Source organism: Lynx canadensis, chromosome B1, assembly GCF_007474595.2.
Source record: "Lynx canadensis isolate LIC74 chromosome B1, mLynCan4.pri.v2, whole genome shotgun sequence".
Taxonomy (NCBI): Eukaryota; Metazoa; Chordata; class Mammalia; order Carnivora; family Felidae; genus Lynx; species Lynx canadensis.
The window spans coordinates 185,946,639-185,974,448 of NC_044306.2; the positions used below are offsets into that span (position 1 = coordinate 185,946,639).

General features: G+C 38.1%; 1 protein-coding gene across 2 annotated transcripts in view; it reads left to right on the top strand.

Annotated features, from left to right (window-relative positions):
- The first annotated feature begins 482 nt into the window (after positions 1 to 482).
- SEPSECS (Sep (O-phosphoserine) tRNA:Sec (selenocysteine) tRNA synthase) overlaps positions 483 to 27,810 on the top strand; it is a 33,485-nt gene continuing 6,157 nt past the window's right edge. Inside the window, exons 1-8 of one of the 2 annotated variants that reach the window (XM_030314100.2) lie at positions 483 to 682; positions 1,507 to 1,661; positions 4,034 to 4,152; positions 4,483 to 4,641; positions 7,586 to 7,739; positions 11,089 to 11,191; positions 17,978 to 18,107; positions 18,230 to 18,321. In XM_030314100.2, the coding sequence (XP_030169960.1) occupies positions 569 to 682; positions 1,507 to 1,661; positions 4,034 to 4,152; positions 4,483 to 4,641; positions 7,586 to 7,739; positions 11,089 to 11,191; positions 17,978 to 18,107; positions 18,230 to 18,321 (1,026 nt within the window). In that variant the 5' untranslated portion in view covers positions 483 to 568. The remainder of the gene's footprint in view (positions 683 to 1,506; positions 1,662 to 4,033; positions 4,153 to 4,482; positions 4,642 to 7,585; positions 7,740 to 11,088; positions 11,192 to 17,977; positions 18,108 to 18,229; positions 18,322 to 27,810) is intronic. The other variant, XM_030314101.1, reaches the window with a different exon arrangement.

The window sequence follows — 27,810 nt, forward strand, 5'->3', positions numbered from 1 at the left end:
CCATAGGTATGTGGGCGTGGGTGTGGGGTATACAAAAAAAAAAAAAAAGTAAAATCAGTTGGTGGGTGACAAGTATTGGGGCTTTCTGTAGTGCAAAGGACGGAAGGAGCGGGACACGGTTATTTCGTAGCGGGCTGTCAAGGCAATAATAGGAAATGTTGGGACGTGCAAAAAGGATGAAAGGTTCTGCAATATGAGAAACACTGTGTAAGGCTGAAGCACAGACTGCGCAACTCTCACCATTCAACGGAGTTGGAACACATAAGATCTGAAAGTTTTTCTGCAGAGAAGTTCACATAGCTCCCCCGTACTTTCCTCGGCCCCTCTGCACAAGGGCAAACTCTTCCTTTAAGCCCGTCTCAAGAGCCCGCCACACGCGCAGACGTCTGCGCATGCTCAAGTCCACGCTTGCTAGTGCACCATCTATGCGGATTGCGCATGTGCGAAAGCGAGACGCGCTTTTTGTCCCAAGGCCTTGCCGTACCGTCCAGGCGGCGAGTTGCGTCCCGGTTCAGTAGTGGGTGCAGGGTGTGTCGAGTGTTCTCTTGCTGCGGTCGCCACCGCCGAAATGAACCGCGAGAGCTTCGCGGCGGGCGAGCGGCTGGTGTCGCCGGCTTACGTGCGGCAGGGTTGTGAGGCCCGCCGCTCGCATGAGCACCTCGTACGGCTGCTTCTGGAGAAGGTACCGAGCTGTCGGGCCCCTCTCCAGCCGCAGCGCCCCCCCACCCCCAGCCTCCGGTTCCGCCCAGCGCCCCGGTAGTGCTGCGTCCTGCCCACCCGCTCCTCTTTGCTGGTTGAGACCTGTCCGCGGCACTCTGTCGCAGCTTGGCAAGCATTGTGCTGAGTTGCTGCGCTCATCTCCTTCTCAGCCTCACCAAAGTCAGCAAAACCCAGAGAGTGTTGTGAAGGGAGCGTGCGGGAGTCGGGATTTTGAGTCTGGTTGTTTTCTAACTTCGGGATGTGGAAGTCCCAGTTGCTACTGTTTTGTTGGCGAAAAGGGCAAGGTTCGCATCTTCCATCTTCCACTTCCTTCCGTCTCCCAAGGACTCACGGAACACTTTGTTTCTAAACCACGACATACTAACTCTAGCCAAGAGCTGCCCCCGAACTTCACAGGTCTCGTTCCTACCGGTATCCCGAATTTTAATTTCACTGACGTTTGACAATCCCTAGTTTCAGCAGCCTGGTTGGAACAGTCCTCGTTGAAGATAAGGTTTATTGGTTTTCAGTTACTTTAACTCATTGAAACATCAAACCTGAGTAGATCTCATCGTATTCATTTATTATCACTTCTGGCAATCTGTAGAGAATTGTAATGCAGTGTAACGAATGTTTTGCCTATTCGAGGTTTCCTCGTAGTGCGGAATTTATGTCTGAAGTTTAGAAAGCAAGGAGTATGGCAAAATACACATTACGAAGTTTAAAAAATGTATTGAAGTAAGGTCCTGGGGGATGGTTTTCTTCAATATACATGTTTTGTTTTGTTTTGTTTTGTTTTGTTTAAAGGGCAAGTGTCCAGAGGATGGTTGGGATGAAAGTACACTTGAACTCTTTTTGCATGAACTTGCAATCATGGACAGCAACAACTTCCTGGGTAATTGTGGTGTTGGTGAAAGAGAAGGGAGAGTGGCATCTGCATTAGTTGCTCGGCGTCATTACAGGTATATTTTTAAAGTAGAAGACATTCCCCCCCCCTTTGTTTTATTAAAAACAATGGTGGTAATAGTAACATGTTAAATTATACAATGTCCATTGGTAACCTACTTCTTCCCTATTCAAGTGGACATAGAAACTAGATGCAACAGGGAGATGGAAACAATTTGAGTATGTGTTTTTCAGGACAGTAGGATGACAGTGGTGGCTCTTCTGTCAGGTTCTGGGTGGTGAACAATACTGCCTATACGCTCTGTTAATAACGTTTAATGTAATAAGCCTGTTTGGTTGTAAGAGTTTAAAGATGTTAAGGTTGTTTATAGTTTGCTGGGTTTTTGTTTTGTTTTGTTTTAATTTCTTTAATGTTTATTTTTGAGAGAGAGAGAGACCATGAGCAGGGGAGGGGCAGAGAAAGAGGGAGACACAAAATCTGAAGCAGGCTCCAAGTTCTGAGCTGTCAGCAAGAGCCCAACACAGGGCTTGATCTCATGGACCGTGAGATCATGACCTGAGCTGAAGTCGGCTGCCCAACCGACTGAGCCATCCAGGTGCCCCAGTTTGCTGTTTCTTTTCTAACATTGCAAGTTTTGTTTTTTTTTTTAAGAGAATGATATGTAGGTAGAACTTTAAAATGTTGTTCATCTGTATCTAAAATGAGTTATTTTATAAATACCTTGCTTTGTTGCAGTAGATGCAGGAAAGATACCTTAAATTTGATTTTAGATTATTAAGTGACCTTTTTCTTTTGCAATATTTTAGGGAGCTTTTTATCAATTCTGTTAACCATTTAATTGGTAATATTTCCAAATATGATCATTTCTCTGTTCTTCAAAGTTTCCATGAAATATAGGTAAACTAGTAAACACTCCTGTCTTGAAATTTGCGTGGTGAAACTCTTCTGCAGATAGTAGAATTTTATTTCAATCAAAACCATTGCAGTTGGAACTAATAATAATAATGAATCTATAACTTGGATGAAAAATTCATGGTTAAAATGGGCTGATAACATGATTTATAATATTTGCAAAAAAATGCTTTCTACATTAGGTTTCCGGGATAATGAAGTATAACACTAGTGTTCTGTGATAATCCCAGCGTGAAGGATTTCTGATCTAACTATAAAGTACAAACAGACTTTTGATTCTGAAGAATATTCAGAAATGTCTCTCACGTGTATGACATCATCTAATCAAAATGAGTAGATTTGCGCACTATTTTAAGGAGTATACACAGTTGACCCTTGACCAATATAGGTTTGAAATGTGCAGGTCCACTCACATGTGGATTTGTTTTTGATGAATATAGTACAATACTTGTAAATGCATTTGCTCTTCCTTATGATATTCTTAATAACATGATCTTTTCTCTAACTTACCTTATTATTGGAAAACAGTATATAATACACATACAAGATATGTGTCAATTGATTGTTTATGTTATTGGTAGGGCTTCCAGTCAATAGTAGGCTATTAGTAATTAAGTTTTGGGGGAATCAAAGTTATTTGTGAATTTTTGACTGTGTGCCCCCCCCCCCCCCGCCCCAAACTCCTGCCTTCAGGGGTCAGCTGTAGTATTTTTAAAATTAAGGTGATATTTGAAATAGCAGCTCATGCCCATGGGAACTTAGTCCACTGCTCTGGTTAAGGAAATGGAAAGAAAGAAGAGAATCTGATGTTAACATATATTCTGGTTTTCTATTGCTGCTAACATACACCTCGAAACTTAGTGGCTGAAAACAATCGTTTATTATTATCTCTCACAGTTCTGGGGGTTAACTGGGCTCAGCAGGATGATTATTGCTTTCTGTCTCTCATACAGTTGTAGTCGGATGTTGGCTGGGAGTTTAGTCATTAGGTTCAACTGGACAGTTTAAGTTGACTCACTTAGATGGCTGAGAGATCAGATGGCCTCTCCAGGTGGCATGGGCCTCTCCCAGCATGGCAGCTGGATTATGAGAGGGAACTCCCACAAAAGCAAGCCCTTCAAGAGGTCAGGTGAAGCTTTAAGGCTTCTTTGACCCAGATCAGAAATTCCAGACCATCACTTCTTGCTAGATTCTTCCTGGCCAACCAGTTCACTAAGGCCAGTGCAGATTCAATGCAGGGGAATTTGATTCTCTCTCTTGGTGTTGACAATAGTGTGTAGCATAGGGAGAAAAGGAATTGATGGTGGCCATCTTGGGAGACTAGCTACCACAGTATAAATGATGAATTTGTTTCAACTTAACTAGGATATTTTTACATTGTTAATAGTTTATGAAAAATATCTACAATAGTCAAGTGTTGCCTGTTGTTTTGATTGTTGTGTCTATATACTTATACAGTGGATTACTTAGAACACTGAATATTTTTGTCCAGTTGTTGGCCCATTTTTTGCTTAGGTTCATTCATGGAATTGGACGATCGGGTGATATTTCTGCTGTGCAACCAAAAGCTGCAGGTTCTAGCCTTTTGAACAAAATTACCAATTCTTTGGTCCTGGACATCATAAAGTTGGCTGGTATGTACTATGTTAATCATAATACTTTTGGCTGACCAGCCATACACACTTTTGCCTAATATCTTTTATTAATGCCTCTTTCCAAATAGGTTATAAATGGCTTTTGAAAAGATACATATATATATATTTTAAAACCCTTTAGAAAAAGATGGAAAATCAGAACCATAAGCCAGGAGGATGAATTTGGCAGTGAGCCTCCTGAGACCAAGGACAGAAGAAGCACTAAGTCTATAACTCTTACTATGTAATTGAAGAAGTATATCATTTCTTCAAGAAGGGTTCTGGTTTTTCAGTGGAATAACTGATTTCTCTTTTACTTCTTATTTTTAGGTGTCCATACAGTGACCAACTGCTTTGTAGTTCCTATGGCAACTGGTATGAGTCTAACCTTGTGTTTCTTAACATTACGACACAGAAGACCAAAGGCAAAATATATTATATGGCCGAGAATAGACCAGAAGTCCTGCTTTAAATCCATGATCACTGCAGGTAAAGGAAGAGGAGTGGCATATATAATGCGGAAGATTCAGACTGTTTATATAGAGATAGATGAATGAGAAAGAAACTAAGCGTGTTCCTGTTCCTTCCTTTTATTGTCATAAAATACACATAACAAGATTTACCATTTTAATCATTTTTAAAGGTATAGTTCTCTGACATTAAATACATTCACATTGTTGTGCAACCATTGCATAACACCAGCTCCAGAACTTTTTCATCCTCTTAAACTGAGTCTCTACCCATTAAACAATAACTGCTCCCTCCACACTACCCCCAGTTCCTAACAATCACCTTTCTACGTTCTGTCTCTATGAATCTGACTACTCTGGGTCCTTCATATAAGTGGAATCAGAGTATTCGTCCTTTTGAGACTGGCTTATTTCACATAGCATAGTATCTTTAAAGTTCATCCATGTTGTAGCACGTATCAGAATTTCTTTCCTTTTTTAAGGCTAATATTCCACTGTGTATATATACATACACATATATATATATACGTATATCTATATGCGTAGATATACGTATATATATTTCACATTTCGTTTGTTCATTCATTCATTGATGGACACTTGGATTGCTTTCACTTTTTGGCTCTTGTGAATAATGCTGCTATGAATATGGGTGCTTAAATACCTGTTTGAGTCTCTGCTTTGAATTCTTTGGGGTATATACTCAGAAGTGGAATTGCTGTATCATACGTCCCCATTTTAAAGAATATGATTACCCGTCTCACAAGATTGTTTTGAGTAGTAAATAGGATGGCATATGAAATGCCCAACAGCAATCCTTGGAGCATAGACCGTGCTTCAGGAATGGTTGTTGCATATACATAAGTGAAATACACATAAATTATTAGCATGAATCAAAGTGTAAGGATACAGGGGTACCTGGGTGGCTCAGTTGGTTGAATGTCTGACTCTTGATTTTGGCTCAGGTCATGATCTCATGGTTCAGTTCATGGGATTGAGCATCAGACTCCACACAGCCTGCTTGGGATTCTCTCTTCCCCTTACTCTCTGCCCCTTCCCTGCTTGCACTCACGTGCACACGTGCACACACTTTCTTTCTGTCTCTAAGTCAAGAAAGAAAGAAGGAAAAAGTATAAGGATATAGACATTATTAAGTATAAATGAGGCAGAAACTCTACTTTGGTATTTTAGTATTTGGCTTGATTAATTCAAGTCGAATTTGAGAATTTGAGGTTAATTTTGAATGGCCTCCGTGTGTTGTATGAAATGAACTGTATTAGGCTATAATTAAACTGTATGAGTAATCCTAAAGAAACTCATGTAAAGGGATTCATAGTAAGGACATATAGCAGAAACTGATAGACTTTTAAAAAATATACTGATTTATTTTAAGTGGTGTAAAGTTGTTAAGTCTGTTTATTTATATCATGTTAACCAAAGAACTAATAACCAAACTTCTGGCAAAGATTGCCATGTTGAAAAACTGGAAACTTTTCCAAAAGATGTTAGGATTTGTACTACAATTTATAGTTTATCCTTTCTTAGGATAGCCTAATTCTTAGTAAATAAGATAGTTGTATCCTCAAAAAAAAATTTTCATTTTAAAAAGTTTTAAAAGCAAAAATAAGATTGTGTCTAGAGAATTTGAGAAATAATAGAAAATCAGCTGTAATTAGGAAGCTACTTATTTAAGTAAAGTTTTGTGTGTTTGTTTTGATAGCTGTGAAAATACAGATATAAAACCTGGACATCTCTGCACCAACATAATTGAATTGATTTTATAGTGGCCAGGTTTTTATATTTCTGTAGATAGAATGCAGACAACTTGATATGGATTTTAGAACACAAAACTACTTGCTCATAACTGTGCTTTAATTTGTTGTGTGGTCTTGTGAAAGCCACTCAATTTTCCTAAACTTCAGCACCCTTATCTTTGACACGAGTGAGGTCAGCTAAATGGTTTCTAAATCTCTTACAGCCCCTAAATCCATGAATCTAGTCTGCTGTGGATTTGCTATTTGGGAAGACTCAAGATGTAACTGCATAATAACTTTATGTGTAAAATTTCCCAAGTTTAGTTTCTATCCAGTTTGTAAGATTTAAGCACTTAGATTTTACTTTTACCCTAAGTACTTACTAATATTACAAAATAATTTAGTTTTCTAAATGCTTTACATGTTGGGATGAGCACTGGGTGTTGTATGGAAACCAATTTGACAATAAATTTCATATGAAAAAAATAAATGCTACGTACATTATTCAGTGTATCTATTGCACATACAACTCTTAATGTTCATGGATCTCTAAATATTCACCATACAAGATTACATAGTTATTATTTGGGTAGACCTTTGAGCGTATGCTAGTTAAGTGTACTAATTCAATTGACAATTGGGAAAGTTTTTGTATGTAAGTTATAGAAGACCCTTGTAAACTATGAGATGGGTCAGTGATCATTAGGCTACTAAAATGCATTACTTTTTCCTTAGTAAAATACTAAGTTGATTGTGATTTGTTTTGGTACTTGAATTGTATTATTTTTTTGTTCATTCCTGACATAAGGTGAACTTAGAATGAAATGTTGCCAGAGAATGAGTAGATTTACTTTTCTGTGGTCTGAAATTGTATGTACTAAGTGATCCTTTTATCAATGACCGTGTAATTACTTTTATAGGTGTCTGTTTGACATTTGTTTTCCTTCCCAGAAATAGGCATATCTTTCTGGGCATATCTGAGTGTTAAATAGTTTTGTGGTCCTAATTGTGGTCTAGGGGTCCTTCACATTATTTTGACCTGCCTTTGACTCATACCAGTATTGAGCCAGGTCTTTATCACTAGGGGAGGTTTCACTGACCAAATCAAATATTTAGAGTTCTTATGCAGAATGGCACTGTTTCCTAGAGTTCCAAGATTTTTCTTACTTTCGTTTACCTAACACTTTGATTTCGGATTGGCTTGGTTAGGTTTTGAACCTGTGGTGATAGAGAACGTGTTAGAAGGTGACGAGCTGCGCACAGACCTGGAAGCAGTGGAGGCTAAAGTCCGGGAACTTGGGCCTGATCACATTCTGTGCGTTCATTCTACTACCTCCTGTTTTGCTCCAAGGGTGCCTGATAGGTAAATAATTTTTAATACTGTCCTGTGGATGTTGATTGGTCTTTTAAGTGAAATGCAGACATACTAATTGTCAAACATGCTTAAGTAACACGTGGCAGTAAATAGGTGAATGGACCGGTGGAGAAACGACAGTGGTTTGGGAAAATGAAAATTTGGATAGAGAAGTTGGGAAGACAACTAGTAGCAAGTGGACCTGAGCAGACAAAAAACATCTCTGTTTTCTTGTTTGTTCCTGTTTCTAATCTCTGTGTATCTTTTCCTCATTGTTTTGTAGAAGTTTCTAAGCATAATGTTTGATTTACTTGTTTTCATTGCTATCTCCATTTCTTTGATCTTGCAGTAAGTTTTCCTATGTAAGAACTATCAGTATTAACAGATTTTTAAATAGAAAATTTTAGGATTATTTATTGCCTTTTGAATTCTTTTAATTGGAAGATTAACTCACATGTACACTCAAGTGTTCACAGTGGATGTCTTTGCATTTTGAGAAAAATGCGTACATTTAAGAAAAGCAAGGACACTCAGGTCACTCTGTTGTTAAGCATCTGGCTTCCGCTCAGGTCATGATCTCACCGTTTGTGATTTCGAGTCCCACATCCCCACATCGGCTGAGCTGGAGCCTCGCTTCAGGAGAGCATTGCTGCTCTCTTTCTCTCTTCTCTCCCCCTCCCTCTCCCTCTCCCCCTTGCTCACTTGCACCTTTCTTCTCTCAAGAGAAAAGGGAAGAAAAGCAGAAAGGGAAAAAGCAAATGTTTACTCTTTAAAGGGTGTCCACAAATTTTTATTCTGGAAATGTAATAGGCCTGAGTATAGTAATACAGATTCCTAGTTTTGACAGCAACTGTTTCATTTGAACATTTTGAACTGATGTGCTAATAATTTGTGAAAACTATATTGACTTGGACTATTTTTTTTAGGTTGAGTTGTATATACTTTAGTTTTAATTCATGGAATCACATACTTCGGCAGTAATGAATGTATGTTAATTTTTATCATTTTACTATTATTATTACTACTTATTATTATAGGCATGTTTTAAGAGACAATTTTAAGAGCATGCTTTTGAAAATTTACCTTGTTATGTTACTCTGTGGATTCTATTTTAAGATTATGTTACATATACTTTTGTTGTTTATTCATTACTTACCAATCAGATTTTAAATTTGTATTGAAATATTAAATAAACATCTCTATTGTTCTTCATTGATGATATTGCTATCTAGAAGAATTTTAATGTGATAGAAATAAATCCCATTTCTAAAAACAGCACATGGATATTTGTGATAGATTTTTTTAATGTTTATTTTTGAGAGAGAGAGAGACAGAGTGTGAGCGGGGGAGGGCAGAGAGAGAGAGGGAGACACAGAATCCAAAGCAGGCTCCAGGCTCTGAGCTGTTAGCACGGGGCCCAACGCGGGGCTTGAACTCACGAACTGTGAGATCGTGCCCTGAGCCGAAGTCAGATGCTGAACCAACTGAGCCACCTAGGGGCCCCTATGTTAGATTATTTATGCTTGAGGATAGTTTTGTTTCATTTTGACTTTTTTTTGATGTTTACAGTATGCTTGGTGTAGGGTTAAGTATTTTACATGTATTATCTCTTTTGGAAACAAATCACAAAAGTTTTTTATCAGTGAGCAAAATTCTCATGTGCCATTTTTTTTAGTTGTGTTATATAATGACTGTTTCTGGTATGGGTGAACTTTAGGAAAATGGTAATACACAGTTATAGTAATATGTTTGAACTTCTGATTTTATTAAATTTAAAATATATTTTTATTTCATTGCATTAAGCTTAATTCCTTTATAGTCTTAATTTGAATAGTTGTATATATATGTTGTCTTTATTAATTAATTTGACAGAGTATTGTGGGGCAAAATCAGTCAAAGGAAATGTAATAAAAAAGGATATCATTTTTTCTATTTGACAAGCTGATCTTCAGTTGGCTGCTAAGTTAGAATACAATTTGATTCACATGTAAGATTTTTTGTCTCTCCTTGCCTTTCATTAAATACCTTTATACACACTCTAAACATGAGCAGACTTCCTCAATTCTGAGTATTTAAAACTAGTCACAAGTGATTCTTTTTTCTTTTTAAAATCGTACTTTATGTTGTTATAGTATCTTACTGTCAAGGAACTTTGTTATTAAGGAATGCTTTCATTAGAACACAAACACATAAAAGTGCATTTTATGAAGAAAATACTTGGGTGTATCCCAGAAGGTCTAGTTTGTTAAAAACGACATCTGATTAATTTAAGTAGTAGAAAGGTTCCTGTGTCAATTTGTGAGCTTTATGAAAATGAATGATAAAATGACTCTTTAATTCATAATACTTTAAGGAAGTAAATTGAAAACTTCGGACGAATGAACAGAATAATGTCAGTCCTATCTGTACTTTAAAAACATTAACGCGTATCTACTAAAAAAGAAAACGTATTTGGCAAAAGTAAGTAATAAAACTATGTAATAGATATTTGAAATACATCTGTGTGGGAAAGAACTTTTACTGAATAAAAGTGCTTTGCTTCTAGAGTCTTTATATTGTAGAAAGAACATTTTTTAAAAATTTAACTTTATTAAATCATAGGATTTAGTCTTAGCTTCATAGCAGGTGAAGACATTTCTATTAAGAGATCACCTCCGTCACAAGTAGTAGTTTCTCAGAGGAACATCATTTATTACATTCTAATTGAAATTTATTACCTTACTTTACATAGAGTTAGACTCTCAAATTGTTTTAATATAAGGAGTGTCAAATGAAAAAGTAAGAGTGAATTTAAAACTGGCAGCTATTTAAAAGATTCTTTAGTTTCCAAGTTGTTGGAAAATGTTATTTTGGTACTGAAACGTTTTAATGTTCTGTATTTTTTAATACATTAAAGTCTACTTGAAAATGTATTTTTTACTTTATGAGATGTTAAATGTGAGATTTCTTAAGATTTCGAGATATGCTAATTATTTTGCAGATATTAGCTTTAGTATAATAAGCAACCAAAAGCATTTAAAAATGAGCATACCACCTTGTAAGGGGTCATTATAATCTGCTTCTTGCTTTATATATATATAGGAAATTTTAAAGCGATTTAAAAGCTACCATCTATGTAAGTTTTTATAAATACCCGTTTTCTCATTTATTGGTAACATTATTTTAAAAGCTTTTTTAGATTTATCCTAAAGTGCCTGCTGCTGAATTTTATGCTAAAATTCTGATATAGAAATTTCAATTTTCCCATTTTTTTCCTAGTGTACATTAAGAATAACTATTAAATTAGAAAAGTTTTCACACTGTAATTTATAAAAGCACAGTAAAAATATGTCTTTCTGTTGAATATTTATGTCTGTAGATTAGAAGAACTGGCTGTGATTTGTGCTGATTACGGCATTCCGCACGTAGTCAACAATGCGTACGGGGTGCAGTCTTCCAAATGTATGCACCTCATCCAGCAGGTAAGAGAGTTTAGAAAGATGCGTCAAGAAACAATGATTTTAACGTATTACAGGATTATTACTTTGTTTTTCTTACAACTTAATGTAGTAAAATCAACTCTGTAGCATCTTCAACTTCATGGCGGGTTAGAAATTAGCATTTTATAGCCACACAGTAAAAATCATTCTTCTTTAATGGTAATTGGACTACTAGCTTTGGTCAAGACCAACACAGAAATACTTCAGTAGCTTATTTTTTGTAACTTTCTGAGAACGTTTCATTACCAGTATTCTCATTTTTCTAATCTACTGGATTATTGTCTTTTTTAAGCTATATTGATGATTGATTCCATATTTAACATTTAAGGAACCACTGTACCTCATTATCCTAGGCTGGAAATGGCCTCACTTATAAACATTTTAGTGTATAGCTATGGAATTGGCAGGGTTTAAAACACGTGATGATTTTGTTTTTACAAGCATCAACTAGATCCTGGTCATCTGTTTTAGATTCACGTTTTGAAAATGTGTCTGGGCATCCCATCCCGCTCAGAATAAGAATCTCGCCATGACCTGCAAGGCTTTGTGTCTTCAGGCCTCTGCACCTTCTCCAGTTTCATTTACTTGTGCTCTCCCTCCCATCCGCTGTCTCTGGGCCTAATTGCCTTTTTTTCTGTGCCTCCCGTGTGCCACACATGTGTGCACTGCCCTGTTTTTACTCTTGTTCCTTCCTCTCACTGGATTCCTCTTCCAGAGAGTTACTTGGTGTCTTACCTCTCTTGAAGTCAGTGAGACTCTCTTAGACTCTCTATCTAAAATAACAGGGTCCTGTGTCTTGCCTGCATTTTCTGTCTCCTTTTTTGTATTTTTACCAGAAATGTTGATTTTAAGGTACACATTTTTCCACATCATAACATCCCTGAAATTGGGGTGTCTTAGAATCAGTGGTGTCTGATTAACATTGTAATGTTAATTGGTAATGTTTTTTCTTACCTAGTAGTGTGGAAAATTTGGATGCTTCTTAAAATTGATGACCTCTTGCTCTGTTTTTCATAGCACTTCTCACCATCTGATAAGATATTTATTTTTTTAATTGTCTAGTTATTGGTAGTAACTAGAATTAAGGTTCTGTTAGGGAAGAGACTTTGTGACTTTGTTTTGTTCGCTGTTATGTCTTCAGTATTTAAGATGGTCTCTGGTACATAGTTGATACTCAATAACTGGTTACTGAAAAAATTGGATGAGTAAATGAAGTATTATATCTACTACAACGATTATTTATACTGTATGAGGATGTGGATAGGTGTTATGCATGTATGGTGTAAGTTACATAATATGTATGCATAATGTTGTGAATCACATACTCAGTTTTGGCACATGTGGTTTGTGTTACATGGGCAAGACTTAACTCACAGATTATCTGTGGTCTTCTCCAGTGTGGTGGTGAATGCTTCTTAGCCAAGTAGATCCTATCTGGAAAAAAAAATTTTCTTGGAGCATGCTACTATCATCTCTCATATAAATGTGGTTTATATGATGGTATTAGCTGATCTGCTTAATTTTTTTTTTAATTTTTAATGTTTATTTATTTTTGAGAGATACAGTCCGAGTGCAAGGGGGGTGGGGGTAGGGCAGAGAGAGGGAGACACAGAATCCAAAGCAGGCTCCAGGCTCTGAGCTGTCAGCACACAGCCTGATATGGGGCTTGAACTCACAAACCGTGAGATCATGACCTGAGCCAAAGTCGGATGCCACTGACTGAGCCACCCAGGCGCCCCTGCTTAATTTTTTTACTCAAAGGTTGTGCCAGTTAGGATGCAGTTGGCTGCAAGTAAAAGAAACCCAACTCAAATTAGCCTAACCAGTGAGGAAATCCAGAAGTTTACATAACGTCAGAAGTCCAGAGCTGGAGTGGGTGGTAGGCATGTTATGTCAAGGAAGACCATTCACCATTTCTTCCATATCTTTTTGCATTATTCCTGAACTTTTAAAGAACGTTTTCATCACAATTCTAGGTTAGATTATCTCCAATGTGAATGGTAGCGGAGAAAAGCTGTATAATTCTCTACACTGGAAATCTTGAAAAACATTTTATTTCAGTGATTTGTTTTTATGTCTCCTCTCCCTTTCCCCTTTTCCTCTTTAAGTTTTATCAGCCTCAATTCTTTTGAAAGTTAAGCACATCAGCATTACTAAAAGTTCAGAAGAGTGAGGAAGGAGTAGAATATCACTCATCAACCTGTACACTAACAAATACCCTTAATAGTTTGTGTCCACTTTCTTCTCATTTTTATATGTATATTCCTTTTTTACAATAGTGACAGTCGTTGTGTACATTTAGTGTTAACTTTTTTAAACTTAGTGCAAAAAATATTTAATTTTTATAGATTACATTTCTGTATTCTCCACATGCCTGTGAAATCTTCATGAAGATCATTTCAGTGATTCCAAAACATTCACTCAGATATTATATATTTAACCCAGAAGTGCTTAGTGTTGTGGTGCCCATGGTATAATTTTGAATACTGGAAAATTTGGCGGCATAACTGGAGAGATTAAGACAAAGACAGTGCGTTCCAGGATGTGATGTAGAAGGTGCCAGTGGAAGTGTGCTTCATGAATGCCTGCCTTTGTCGTCCCCTCTCTTCATCGGTGAGGTGAAAATCTTAACCAGAAAATAACACTTTAAGATGGGTGGGTGAGTGGTTTTTAAACACAGCTGTTGTATTGTCGCAGATACTGTATTACCTTCTAAAATTAGCATTTCTTAAAAAAAAAAAAAACAGTACTTAAACATTTGAATTTTCCCAAATTGGCCCTCGCAAAGAGAGGTGTTGGTACTGTTGCTTTAAACTAAATAAATATTTGGGTCTTTTTGAGTGCCACTGCTATTTCATGATGTTCTAGAAAATTAAAGTTAGCTTTCATTCATCTCAATAGTTCTTAGTGATATATATACCATTTACTGAGTACCCACCATGCGTCAGGCATCCTCCTGGACTTTTAAAGTTTATTAGCTCAATCCTAACAACTTAAGGTGTACTTATTATTTCTGTTCTATAAATGAAGAAGCAAACTTAGAAGGATTAAGTGACTTGCCCAAGGTCCAGTAGCTACAAAATGGCCCATGTAGTTCAGTGAGGCTTCAAATCCCCATGTTTTCCTTTAAAAAACAGCGTGCTGAAACTGTAAACACTTCCTTGAGAAGACAGCAGTGTAGTAATCAAACCGTCAGTGAAGAAAGAGCTATAGCTACAGCGTGTCAGCTTATTTATTTATTTTTATTTTAAAGATGCTGCCCCAGGGTGACTTAATCCTCGGCACAGAAAGCATTCTGGTACGCACGTGTCGTTGAAGTCAGCTCTGAACAACCTGTGCTTCTGTTTCTGTGCTAAACTGACTCATTTAGAAGACTGATGGAATATGGATAGTAGGACGGATTAATGGAGAAGGATGTGGTAGAGTCACAAAAATACATAGGATTAATCTTTTTAGAGTCAGAATGGATTGTAAGGCTCCCAAAGTGTGGGAAGCAGTGGCTTCGCTTATTAAGAATTTGAGAAACGCCTTGGATCCTCTGTCTCCTTCTCTCTCTGCCCTTTTGCCCTGCTTTCAAAAATAAGTAAACATTAAAAAACAAAAGAACTTGGGAAAAGTAGGTATTATACTACTTATTCACAGACCTAATTCTCAGTTCATTCAACAAACATTTACAGGGTTTCCCTCTGTGTGCCAGGCATCAGGTTAGGCACTGGGGATACAGGGGCGAATACAACAAAATCCTTATCTTCACGGAGCAGAAGCAGACAGTAAACAATAAGTACGACGGGCCTTGATAAATGCTCTGGATCGGGAAGGGGGTATCAGATTAGATGGAGCGATCCAGAAAGTCCTCCCCAGGAAGTAACGTGAGCAGAGCCCCAAGTGATAGGAAGGAGTATGCCACACAGCTCTTTAGAGTCCAGACAGGAAACGACAGCAAGTGCCAGGACCCTGAGGCAGGAGTGTGCTTGGCGTATGCAAAGAACAAGGAGGCCAGTATGGCTGGACCAGGGCAAATGAGGGCGGCAGTGGTAGTAAAGAGAAGTGAGGTGTGTCAGCATTTGGGATTTTATCCTTGGTATGGTCGTCAGCCATGGGAGGGTTTTGAGCAGGAGAGTGACGTGTGATTTATGTTTTTTGACCGTCGTTGTGGCTACTATGTGAGTAATAGGCTGTAGGAAGGCAAGAGTGGAGGGCTGTTGCAGAGCTCACATGAAATAAGTTGGTGGCTCAGGCCAGGAGGGTAGCCATTAAGGTGTTAAGAAATGGTTAGATTCAGATGTATTTTGAGAGTGGCTCTCACAGGGTGTACCGATGGATCAGATGTGAGGTGTGAGGAAATGAGAATTCAGAGCCCAAGGCTTTACCTTGGGCAGTTGGAAGAACGGAAATGCCATGGGAATAAGAGTTTATTTTATAAACCTGGGCTCTTCCTCCAGATTACCTAGGTTTTAGTCCCTGTTGTATCTTGGATTACCTTGGTGACTTCTAGTGAGGTGCTTTAACTGCCTGGATTTGAATCCCAGCTGTGCTGTTAATATTAAGTACACTCCTGACCTTGGGCAGGTCGCTTTAGTTTTATTGTCCCTTAATTTTCTCATCTGTAAAATAGCAATTATAGTAGCATCTACCTCATATGGTTATTACAAGGGTTAAGGATGTGAAGTGCTTAGAACAGTACCTGATGCACAGTAGGTTCTCAGTAAATACTGGCAGAAATTATTATATGAACAAGTATCTGTTTTATTTGCTATTGTTGTCCCTAGAACCTTGGACAATGTTTGGCAGCTGATAGGTGCCCAAATATTTCTTTTGTGAGTAAACAAGGAAATGAATGAGCTGGTAATTGACAACCCTTTCCTTCATAGAACATGCTCGTATGATTCCTGTTTTATTTAAAAACCCTTTCAGCCTTCTGGTATTTTTTTCCTCCTCATTGATATCCTCTGACTTCAGTGAGTGGGTCTAGCTTGCTTTTTCATCTTTTTTGCTAAGCAATTTATCAAACCATACTTGATGGATATTAACTAAACTTACTATGGTAATCACTTCATAATGTATGCATATATCAAATCATCGTGTCGTATACCTCAAACTTCTACATACTGTGTCAATTATATCTCACTAAAGCTGGCATTTTTTCACTTAAAAATATGAAAAAAAAACATACTTCGCTTCCACATTTTTTTGCAAAGTTTCATCTTTTAAAAATATTTAGATATACACTGAATATTTAGATATTCTGTTTCTTTGATAAAACCATTTGTTTTTTGGGAGCCTGTTTGTCTTCTTGCCATGGAGTGTGGTAGTGCCTTTTATGCTCTCTGGGTTTTAGCGGTGAGGGGATTCTAGCAAAGTCCAATGCAGTGGTGGTTCTCTTACACTCCTGTACCTGATTTAGGCTCACGTTTCTCTCAGGAAGCCTTGGACAGTACTGAAGTGTTAGTAAAAGACAACTCTTAACTGTTCCTCTTTATTTTTACCTTCTACTACTTTGTGTGCTGTTCAGTTATTCTATTAGTCTTTATATGCTTCTCTCTGTTTTTCTGTGATACAGTGAGATTTTCTTTGATCATAGTTTATGAGGAAATTAGAAGAGTAGTAGGGAAAGGTTGAGATTGAAACAATCATGCAGTAGCTTCCGAAGTAGTCTGCTTCCCTTTCCTGCTTTTGTGTTTCTACCGATTGCCTGGATCTGGTCTCTTAGATTAGGCCAGCTATCTGCTCCTTCTATTCTCCCTGAGATATGGATGTGGAGGGAAAGTGTGAAGATGAAGGTCAAATGTGGTTATATTAATAAGAATGTAGATTGTGAATACAGATTGAAAATCTGTCACTACAGATAAAGGAAAAAAACTATCTTAGTTGAAATTTAGATAGTATCTCTATTTTTAAGAGGAGAAAATTGAAGCACATTAGATAGAAGGTCACAGACTATGTTGGATGGGGGCTAGAACTTAGTTTTTACATTTCTAGTAGGTAAGTATTCATTTTTTCACTAGAATATTAGATTTTCACTTGAAGTTCATTTGCAGTGGAATAAGATCACCTAAGATTATGACATTAGGAAACACGAGTTCTTTAGAAACATTGCCAAGAGTATACAAAAAAGATTCCATTAGTTGATATTAAAAATAAATTTTCTCTCCTGTTGTCTGAATGGTGGTAGGAGCACAGATTGTCGCTTAAAGTGGTCATGCAGGTAGTAGATTATCCAAGCATCAAAGAGAAGTACAGTACTTAAATGTATAGCTAACTGATTGGCAACATGGGTGGCTAACGTCTATTAGATTACGGTGGCCACTCTTGTTTAAAGTTAGTTAATAGTTGTAGGACCCACTGTTGGCATTTATTGTCAAATGGAAGATCACAGATGAGAGACAAGGGAAGAATAGACCGTCTTATCCAACATTAAGGTGAAAAGCTGAGTTCTCACCTGAACTACTACAGAAACGCTGCCTTCCTCCCCAGGGTGTTGTGAGGAGTTAATGATTTGTTTGTATGAAAGCAGGTTGTAAACTATAAAGTGCTCTTTCACATAAAAGGAGCAGCATTTAAAAACTGATTTAATACTTAAAAATCCTTTATTGGCACTGTTACAAAGAAAATTAGGATATTTGATCTGATATTTCATGCATTGTTTAATGGTATTTACTTGTTAATAGCTGTTAACTGTTAATAGCTGTTAATGGTATTTACTTGTTAATAGTTGTCGTCTCTTTTTCTAGAAGCCAATCTGTAATACTACACGTTACTTCATTCTAGGGGGCTCGAGTTGGTAGAATAGATGCTTTCGTACAGAGCTTGGACAAAAATTTCATGGTTCCAGTAGGTGGCGCTATAATTGCTGGCTTTAATGATTCCTTCATTCAGGAAATCAGCAAGATGTATCCAGGTAAATAAATCAGTTGCTCTTCAGAAAAAGTAACTAACAAACAAAAATTCCATTTGTACCTAGACCACTATAATAAATTTTAATTTCCCTGCCCTGAATGTGACTTGTTCATCTTATTTCAGGAAGAGCTTCTGCTTCACCTTCTTTAGATGTCCTTATTACTTTATTATCACTTGGATCAAATGGCTATAAGAAGCTATTAAAAGAAAGAAAGGTAAGTTTTCCATTTCGGTACAAAATCATACCCTTGACTAAAATCCTTCCATATTACTGGTGTTTTTGCCTTTTGGTCTGCCACTTGGAAGGCATGGCTAGCTAGTGTGGTCCTAGAGCATTTACTTTGATCTGGAATCACCCCAGGGGGTTTTCGGTGAATCGTTCTCTCCTGTCTGTCCAGATATGGTGAGAGATCTTGGACAAGTGAGTTTGCTTTTGTGTTTTTTGAGAAACTCCTACATCAGAGATTCTTATTAGTTCAGTAAAAATCAGTTCATTTGTCACTTAAAGATAGAGGCCCTTGAAAAACAAACATACAGGTTTGTTTCCTCTTAGTTTTTGGAAGTCTGAAGACTTGTATAGGTGTGAGATGTCAGTCACAGGAGAAAGAACCAGGTCAGAAGTTAGCTAGCTTCTCATTCTAAAATAATAAATTCATCCCTTGTCATTACTGCAATGCTGAACTCATTGGTTATGTTGGCTGTGAAAAGAAAAGTGACATTTGTGCTTGAAAACTAGACTTTGTCTCCAACACTAAAAACTAGCTTTAATTAATTCAGGACAACTCCAGAATTGTAGACAGAGACAGTGTTGGCAGGGCGGGTCAGACTAAAATGTTTTATTCATCTCCCATCTGGGAGAGCTAGCGGCCCCTGGGACAGTTTTTGTATCTGTGTAACTTCCCAACCATCAGTAGCAGTTGTAGTCCCTTAGATTATTAATAGCACTTCACGTATTTTAAGATACTTTATGTATGTTTTGTGGTAGATCCTCTCAACAGCCTTATGAATATGCAACAGAAGTTGAAAAATTTTGTTCCCTGTTTTACTCTAGTCCTCGCACCGCCCCCCAAAAAACAGTCCATAGGAAAGTAATTGTTTATATTGTGAGGACCTCTCTTAATACTTACGTGATATGGAAAAAGATGCTCAACATCACACGTATGAAAACCACGGTGAGGTGCCACGGCACACCTCGCAGAAGGAAGCTGGCAGTGCTAGATCCTGGCAAACCTCTCAAGCCAGTAGATCGCTCAGACATTGCTGATAGGAACACAAATGGTACAGCAACTTTGGAAAACACTTTCGCAGTTTTTTATAAAGTTAAACATATGCTACCATATAAACTAGCCAGCCCACTCCTAGTTCTTTACTCAAGGGAAATGAAAATTTATGTCTGTACAAAAACCTATACGTGAATGTCTGTAGTGATTCTATTCAGTATTGCCAGACCCTGGAAACGACCCAAATGTCTGTCATCTGGTGTATAAACAAACTGTGTATATAATACTCAGCAATAAAAAGGAACAAATCACTGATATGTGCAACAAAATAATGGCTCTCAAAATAATGGCCTTATATTAAATGAGATAAGCCATGCTCAAAAGATACATATTAAATGGTTTCATTTGTATGCCATCCTGGAAAAGGCAAAAAACATATCAGGACGGACGGAGAAGAGATCAGTGGTTGTCAGAGTCTTGGGTTGAGCGAGGGGACTCATGGGGTAGTAAACTGTTCTGTATCTTGAGAGTGGGAGTGTTTTCATAACTGTATATGTTTGTCCAAACTCATAGACGTGAACCCCTGAAAACTGGGCCTCCGAAACTTTACTGTATATAAATGATGCCTCAATAAACCTAACAAACATTTCCAAATGATTTGACTAAAACTCCAGTTTGATCAACTCCCCGAAGTGATCATCACGGTAATAGATTGTTGTAGTTAAGAGAAGACCTCAACAAATCTTCCAAGGAGCCTTTTCCATATGACAGAGGAGACCTGTTTATAGATGAGCAAAACTATCACCTGTTTGTATTGTTCATATGAGAGTTTAGTTGTATTAAGTGCCCGTGGGTCTTAGCTCTCCTACAACCGGTTGTTTTACTATGGAAAAGGCATTTGAACTTGCAGATTTTTTGTGAGGTGTTTCTGTCATCCTCATTTTTACGGGAGATGGAAGGATAAATAATGTGTCTGAGGTAAATTGTGGGCCATGGGTTTAACGCTAGGCAATTGGGCCTCTGATCCTCTATCTTAACCTCTAAACTCTGCTGCTTTTTTCCTATATGGATAAGTAATCTAGCCTGGTAGCTGTGTAGTTATCTTACATAGCTATAAATCTGAAGACTTATGTCTACCAATACGCAAGGGAGGCAAAGGCAATGAATGAATTTAGCAACCCTGGCCAAAAAAGCTCAGTTGTATTTTAGAAAGGATATAAGGTATTTGGGGCGCCTGGGTGGCGCAGTCGGTTAAGCGTCCGACTTCAGCCAGGTCACGATCTCGCGGTCCGTGAGTTCGAGCCCCGCGTCAGGCTCTGGGCTGATGGCTCAGAGCCTGGAGCCTGTTTCCGATTCTGTGTCTCCCTCTCTCTCTGCCCCTCCCCCGTTCATGCTCTGTCTCTCTCTGTCCCAAAAATAAATAAACGTTGAAAAAAAAAAAAAAAGAAAGGATATAAGGTATTTGTACAGAATCGCAGTTGATGGGGAGCTGCCCCTCCCTGACTCCAGGTGATCCCAGTGGGACTGTCAGTGACAGTGTTCTTTCCTCCTTTTGTCGGAGTGGTGGGCATATGACCCGGCTAGCTTGGTTCACAGGTGGGCATGTGGAGGTCGGTTCCTTCCAGCAGACTTGATAGAGTCTTGAGAGAGAGGGGGTTTGCTGCTTTGGAGATAGTAAACTGTAAGCATATGATCTTATTACTCACCTGCCATACTTCTGGCCTCACCAAGAAAGCCTTCTTGGGACTAGAAAATCTAAGAGGGAAAACAGAACTAAGAATCATCTGAGTTTCTGGATCCAGCCATGCCTCCTTGTAGACTTGGCTGTAGATGAACCAACAAATTCCCTTTTTTGTTTTAAACTGACTTCTGACACTGATACTTGTGATTCCTTTTATGCCCTTGAGTCCTTCCGAATGTTTCCCAACATTCATTTCCTCCTTTTCCCTTCCACTGCTACCGCTCCCTAGCTCAGGCCCTTACCATATCTACCCCTGGATGGCTACAGGAATTTACTAATTCTCCTTCTAATCTGTAGCCTACTCTCTTTTGCTGTGTTGTAAATGAGTGTGCCAGGTCAATACTTTAAAGTTTTTCAAGTTACTCTGCTTTGAGTTCTGGTTGCCTGCAAGACAAAGCTTACCCTTCCATCATGATCCTTTATACTCTGGCCCCCACATTATGTTGGCAGTATTGGACCTTGCTTGTTCATTTATTCAGGCAAAGAAATGTTTATGCTTAGGCCCTAAGGTTAAATTCACCAGTGAGACTCACGTAGTCTCTACCCTCATGGAAGTTATAGTCGGGGGAAATCTAGATGTTAAATAAATAATTACAAATCTGTTTGGCTTTATGTAAGGACAAGCAGAAGATATGAGAGCATGTTTCACCCAACCCAGTTGGGGCACCTAACCCAGTTTTGAGAGGGTTGGGGAAAGCCTCCCTGACAAAGTGGCATCTGTTCTATGAAGGTACAACTTGTGCATTTATTATTAGACTCTTATGGTGTCATCATAAATTAGACTCGATGGCTAAAATACCTGTACAACTCTTACAGGGTATTTTTTTTAAAGTTTTTATTTATTTATTTTGAGAGAGAGAGTGCAAGCAGGGAAGAGACAGAAAGAGAGGGGGAGAGAGAGAGAGAGATAGGGAGGGAGGGAGAGAGAGAGAGAAAGAAAGAGAGAGAGAGAGAGAGAGAGAGAGAGAGAGAGAGAGAGATAGAGAATCCCAAGCAGGCTTCACACTGTCAGCGCCTGATGTGGGACTTGATCTCAGGGACCTGTGAGATCATGACCTGAGCCAAAAATCAAGAGTCAGGCACTCAACCAACTGAGCCACCTAAGTGCCCTACTTACAGGATATTCTAGACTGAGTCTAGAAAGCAAAGTCCTATGCAGTTCCAAGAGAGTTTGTTCTAGATCACTTCATAAAATTAACTTTCCTTTATGATAAATTCAGATTCAGTAAGTGTGGAGTGGGGCTAAGACAACTGCATTTTTACACTTGATCTTAGCCAAAAGGCCAAGAAGCGCTAGGACAACTGCATTTTTAAGAAACTTCCCTGATAAATCTGATGCGCATCCTAGTTTGAAACCCATTATTTTGGAGGCACACAGGTCACTTGTATCTATAACAGAAACTTGGAGAAGAAACATAACTTTTTAGCATTTTAGTACATAGGTAGATAATATTTTATGGATTTTGAGATGGACTATATAAATATCCCAAAATACCAAAGGTTTAAAAATATAACTTGTTAGTTATCTGTTTCTGATCTCTTTAGTTGTCCTAGTTATAGTCCTTTCTTGTATTGTTGTTGCTCTTTGCCTTCTAATGGTCCCTCTGCAGATTTGGCTAAAAATTCATTTTTGGAAATATAAGATCTCTGAGAAGACTATTACATCAAGTTTTAAGTTAGACATTTAAAGATTATTGTTTATCATATAGATAGAAACTTTAAAAAAATTTTTTAAATATATATTTATTTTTGAGAGAGAGAGAGAGAGAGAAAGAGAGTGGGGGGAGGGGCAGAAAGAGAGAGGGAGGCACAGAATCTGAAGCAGGCTCCAAGCTCTGAGCTGTCAGCACAGAGCCCGACACAGGGCTTGAACCCATGAACCATGAGATCAGGACCTGAGCTGAAGTCAGATGCTTAACCAACTGAGCCAGCCAGACGCCCTGAAACCTTAAAAATTTTTATATGCTGTTACAGTATCAAATAAGTGTACTGTTCAGCATTTCCTATTTCTGTTCTTCAATTGAAACTATATATGATAATAGCTAATAAAATTATGTATTTGCTGTAATAAACTAATATCAGTCTTGAGTGATTTTGTAGTTAAGTTTATTTAGCTAGCATGTTAAACTGATTATCTGAGTGCATACCCCCCAGAAATCACCATCAGGGGTGTGAAATGAGACTTGGTCCTTCTGGACGGGGAGTCTGGGAGACTAGTGTCCAGCCTGGAGCTTGCATTCATCCCTCTGGGCTTAGCGTCCTTTGCTTGAGGCGCTAGATGCTCTTCAGATGTTGGTTGAATGAACTAACGGGAGGTGTTAGGGAACACCTAGGTTTACTTTGGCGTGGTCATCTCTTGTTTTACGCAGAATAAGTATCTTCCAGTTAGAGAGAAAATAATTTTGATACTGACATTATGAACTAGATGTTCTCATAGGAATACTTCTCAGTATTTCTCAATACTCCCCATAACTTGTGAAAAGGAACGAGTTAAAATGGTGATAACCTGTGGTGTGTAACAGGTGCTATATCAGGCTACTCCTCTTCCAAATTTACTTCCTTACCGTAGGATTTTGGAATTGTTGATCTTACAGGGGCTCTGTCATCTTTTTGGAATCTAAGAATTTCTGTGATGCCATGGTTCTTCTGACTTCTGACATTTAGGGTTTGACTTTAAATTTTTCACTTACATTTAGATGATTCCAAACACCCTTGCGTGTGTACAGTTTGCTCAGCATAGAAAATCCACCTGCCTCGAGAGTGACCTGTAGGAATATGTGGCTTAACAAGTGAATAGATCCAGCAGGTAGCCCCGCTCTGCTTCTCATTGGGACTTTGTTCTTTGTTAATCATCGAACAAATATTTTATGAGACGAATTTTATGTCTGGTGATATTTACAAGTTGGATGGCTCCATCTCAGATGTCAAGAAGTACCTGTCTTTGTAACATCCGGAACTTTTTTCTTTTCCTTTTATCTGGATGGAATAGAGTGGAATGCACAGGACGACAAGAATAGGATTATAGCTATGGGGTGTTGGCATGTGTCTATGAGAGTCCTGCCAGCTAATGTTAGTTATTTTAACCAGAAAACTCTTTTAGGAGGGAAAAGTAGGTGGGTGGAAAGTTGGCATTTTTATGAATGTTTGCTGTATGTCAGGAGCTCTGCTAGGTTTATTATATTCATTATTTCATGTACGACTTAAAGCAAGTTTATGAGGTAGGTATTATCCCCATCTTACAGATAAAGTTGAGGCTCAAAGAAGTTAGGTACTTATCCAGAGAGCACAAGAAATGCCAAAAATGCCACTGAAACCCAGGTCTGTGTGGTTCTAACGCCTCTGCGCTTTGTGTCTTAACCACTCCCTTCCCACTGCTTCCAGTCGCTCGTCCAGCACTGGGGGCATGGTTTCCTGCTCTGTGCTAGGCATCAGAGCCATAAAAATGATGATCTCGCGACCCTCTCTTCTTCGCTACTGGAGGTATGTAAAAACCTCAAAGACTAATGTTTAAAATTCTTTGTGTAGAATTTCTTAGAGACCGCCTGTAGTAGTAATCTTCAAAGTATTAAAGTACTCCTTTGAGAACCCTGTCATTGTGAGTGAATAAAAGTTTACTCTTTAACAACTTCATTCAACAGGCAGGGCTCTTCACTGAAAAATCTGGATGTCCTCCATGAGCCCTAATTGCATGTATGTGGCATAAATATTGTTTTTTTATTGGATTTGTTGCAGAAGTAAGGGCCTCTTTTGTTTAAATGGACTTGCTTTTGAACTGTGAAAATTTAATCGTGATAGTTTATCGGTTCGGCTCTGGAGAAGCTGAGGCAAAGTTATTTTGCTTCAGCCGGAGCTATTTATATACCATCACTGAGAGCTCCTTTTTATATTATCGGTGTTATTGCGTACTAAAAAAGGAGTGTTAAAAGAAAACTTAGGATTTTTTTTTTATTCTGTGCCCTTATTCACCACAATGATATTTTTAGAGGTTATTTCATCTAGTATATCTCTTCAGAAAGCGCTTTATCTTTTCACAGTAGAGGCAGACAAGAACTCAGCTTGAAGCCATTCCTTCTCAAGCCTTCTTTTTTGAAGTGTGAAAGGATCAGAGAGAGTGGCACTGGCGTGTGAATTGAACCTGTGCCCTTAGCCCCTTCCTGATCAACATTCTGCTTCACTGAGGGGAGAGATGGCCATGAATTTAACTGAAGAACCCTTTGAGAAAGGGGTTAAAATTTAAGACACCATTTCTATGGGTTTCTCTCTGCAAAAAGAAGGATCAGTCTTAGAAGTTTCTCCTGACTTCTCTTTGCTTCCAGAGAAGGCCAGCATTCTGCTTAGCTTTCCTTCTAGAAGAGTGCTTTGCTGAACAGGGCACGTGCATAATCATTCGTCGTTGCAAGTATCTGCTGAGTGGGGCCAAGGGTGGATGAGGAGTGACAGCGGAAGGGCCGCTCCAGTGGCCAGCGCTTGCTAGCTGGGCTTGGAAGACCAGCTAAGTTCTGAAAGAACATCAGACATACAGCTTCAGATGCTGTTCTCTAACAGAGCTAAGCTTGGGAACCTGAGTAGATTTGCAGCCCTAGAAGTGGAGTAGTTGAGTACCAGAGCGTACCAGATCTGTAGTGGAGTACCAGAGCGTCAGATCTCAGGCCTGGTTATGGAGCCTCCACAGAGGAGTTTGAAAGCAGGGCGTTAGCCTGAGATGTAGGGCCTGCTGAGGGCACCCAGGTCCTTGCCGCTGGCCACGGCCAGAGCAGCACGTTGCATTCCGTGCTGGCATGTGCACACGGGGACCTCCGTGTGCATGCGTCTGTACGTGCGGTCTGTTGTCGCCTATCCTTTCATGGTACCATGGATGTGTTAGACCACTTGTTACGTTTCCCTTTCGATCTATTACCTACTTTGTAAGACATATTATAATAATTTCTGAAGCTCTGTTTTCATCTTATCTTGTAACAAGAAACGGTATGTTTTGAAAACATTACATAAGACATTTTCCCTTAAAATTCAGTGAGTTATGCACATTTGGGGGTTATGGGGAGGGATAGGCTAAACTTTGGGCTTTACAGCTGCAAATCAATTTACAAAAGGCCATGTGAAAGATAATGCTTAATATAATTCAGCTTCCCTTCCATTAACATCTTGAACTATGGTGTAAAGTTTTGTATTTTTATTCTAGAAATATAGCTGACATTAGCATTCAGGTATGCAGTTCAGTTTATCTCTAGTGAAGAGTCTTTTAAAATTAAGTTAAATACAGCACAAAAGACATAGAAAATCAATAATATTTCATTTCTTTTAAGTAAGATCTTTCTATATACATTTGCTTTGGGTACTTATAAATTTCTCCCTTTACAGAAGTATTTTATAATAAATGTCAGTTATAGATTTAACTGCGGCAAAAAAATAGTGCAGGTTTTGTAGTACCTTTAATATATCAGGAAAAAACTGCTTAGCTAAGTAGTAGTGTAGGAAATAGTGGTACAGCCTTCCAAATGATATTTTTTAAATGTAGTGATATTAATGGGAGAACATTGAGGGCCTTAACCTGTCAGATATTGTAGGACTCAGTATATTGCACGTTAAGATATTTAAGCTTCTTTGCTTATTGGCTTACCTATCATAACCCTTTACACGAAATATTTGCAGATGGATGTGAACTTGACTCACAGATGTTTTCTTTTTTGTGTAATTACTCCCATACTCGTTATATGTAAGATTTAGTTACCTTAGCATTATGTTTGTAGTCTAAAGATGTACCTTAGCATTATGTTTGTAGTCTAAAGTTTTAGGTAAAACTGATTTCTAGTGATATTAGCAATCAGTAGAACTGGTTAAAAGTGATTTGTTAAAGTATTAGAAATTGAGTATTAGGAGAATCTCAGTTTTTTAATAGCCATGTATGCATCAGTAAGTTTAAAAGCACCCTCTAGGGGTGTTACTAGGGAAACATTTCCTCTTTTTTTGGAAATAGCTAAGTACAAATAAATACATATTAATTACTCGTCAGGCTTCTTAGTTTACGAGTGTGTTCACATTGGTGATTCTTGGGGTACCCATACTGGATAGAATAATATTTTACATTTGTCCTCACCACTGAAGTGAGTATTTTGCTGTTACTCTTAGGGTGGAAAATGTAGGAGGCTAATAAAAGGCATTTCCTAGCTATCAGATTTGTTTCTGCTTATGAGAAGTTGAATTTGAGACTAAGAGAGTTAGACAGACAGTTGCAAATTAAGACTTCGGTGTATAATATAGATGATGAAAAATCAGCAGTTAACATCTAAATTAAAATGTGACTGCTTTTTTCTTTTTTAAGCAACACAGAGCATTTGGATTAGTGACCTCGTTACTTTATAGTAGATGAAAATATATAAATGAAATCCAGAAATTCTACTGTTCATTAATACTGGTATAGTACTAAAAGATTAGGAATTGTTCCAGTTGTCAGAAAAACTCTTGATCTTTGCATTCCATTTGATTCTCTTACTGTTTCACCTTCTGAAATGAATATCAGAACGGTAGTTTAAGAAGGAGGGGCCAAGAAATCTTTATATGTTTAAGAAAAGTTGCCTAAACAGCTCTTTACAGTTTGCAAATGGTGATGACATTTGCCTCCTTAATTATTTCTCTACATTATTTTTTTTGTTGTTTATTTTTGAGAGACATAGAGAGAGAGAGAGCACAAGTGGGTGAGGGGCAAAGAGAGAGGGAGACACAGAATCCAAAGCAGGCTCCAGGCT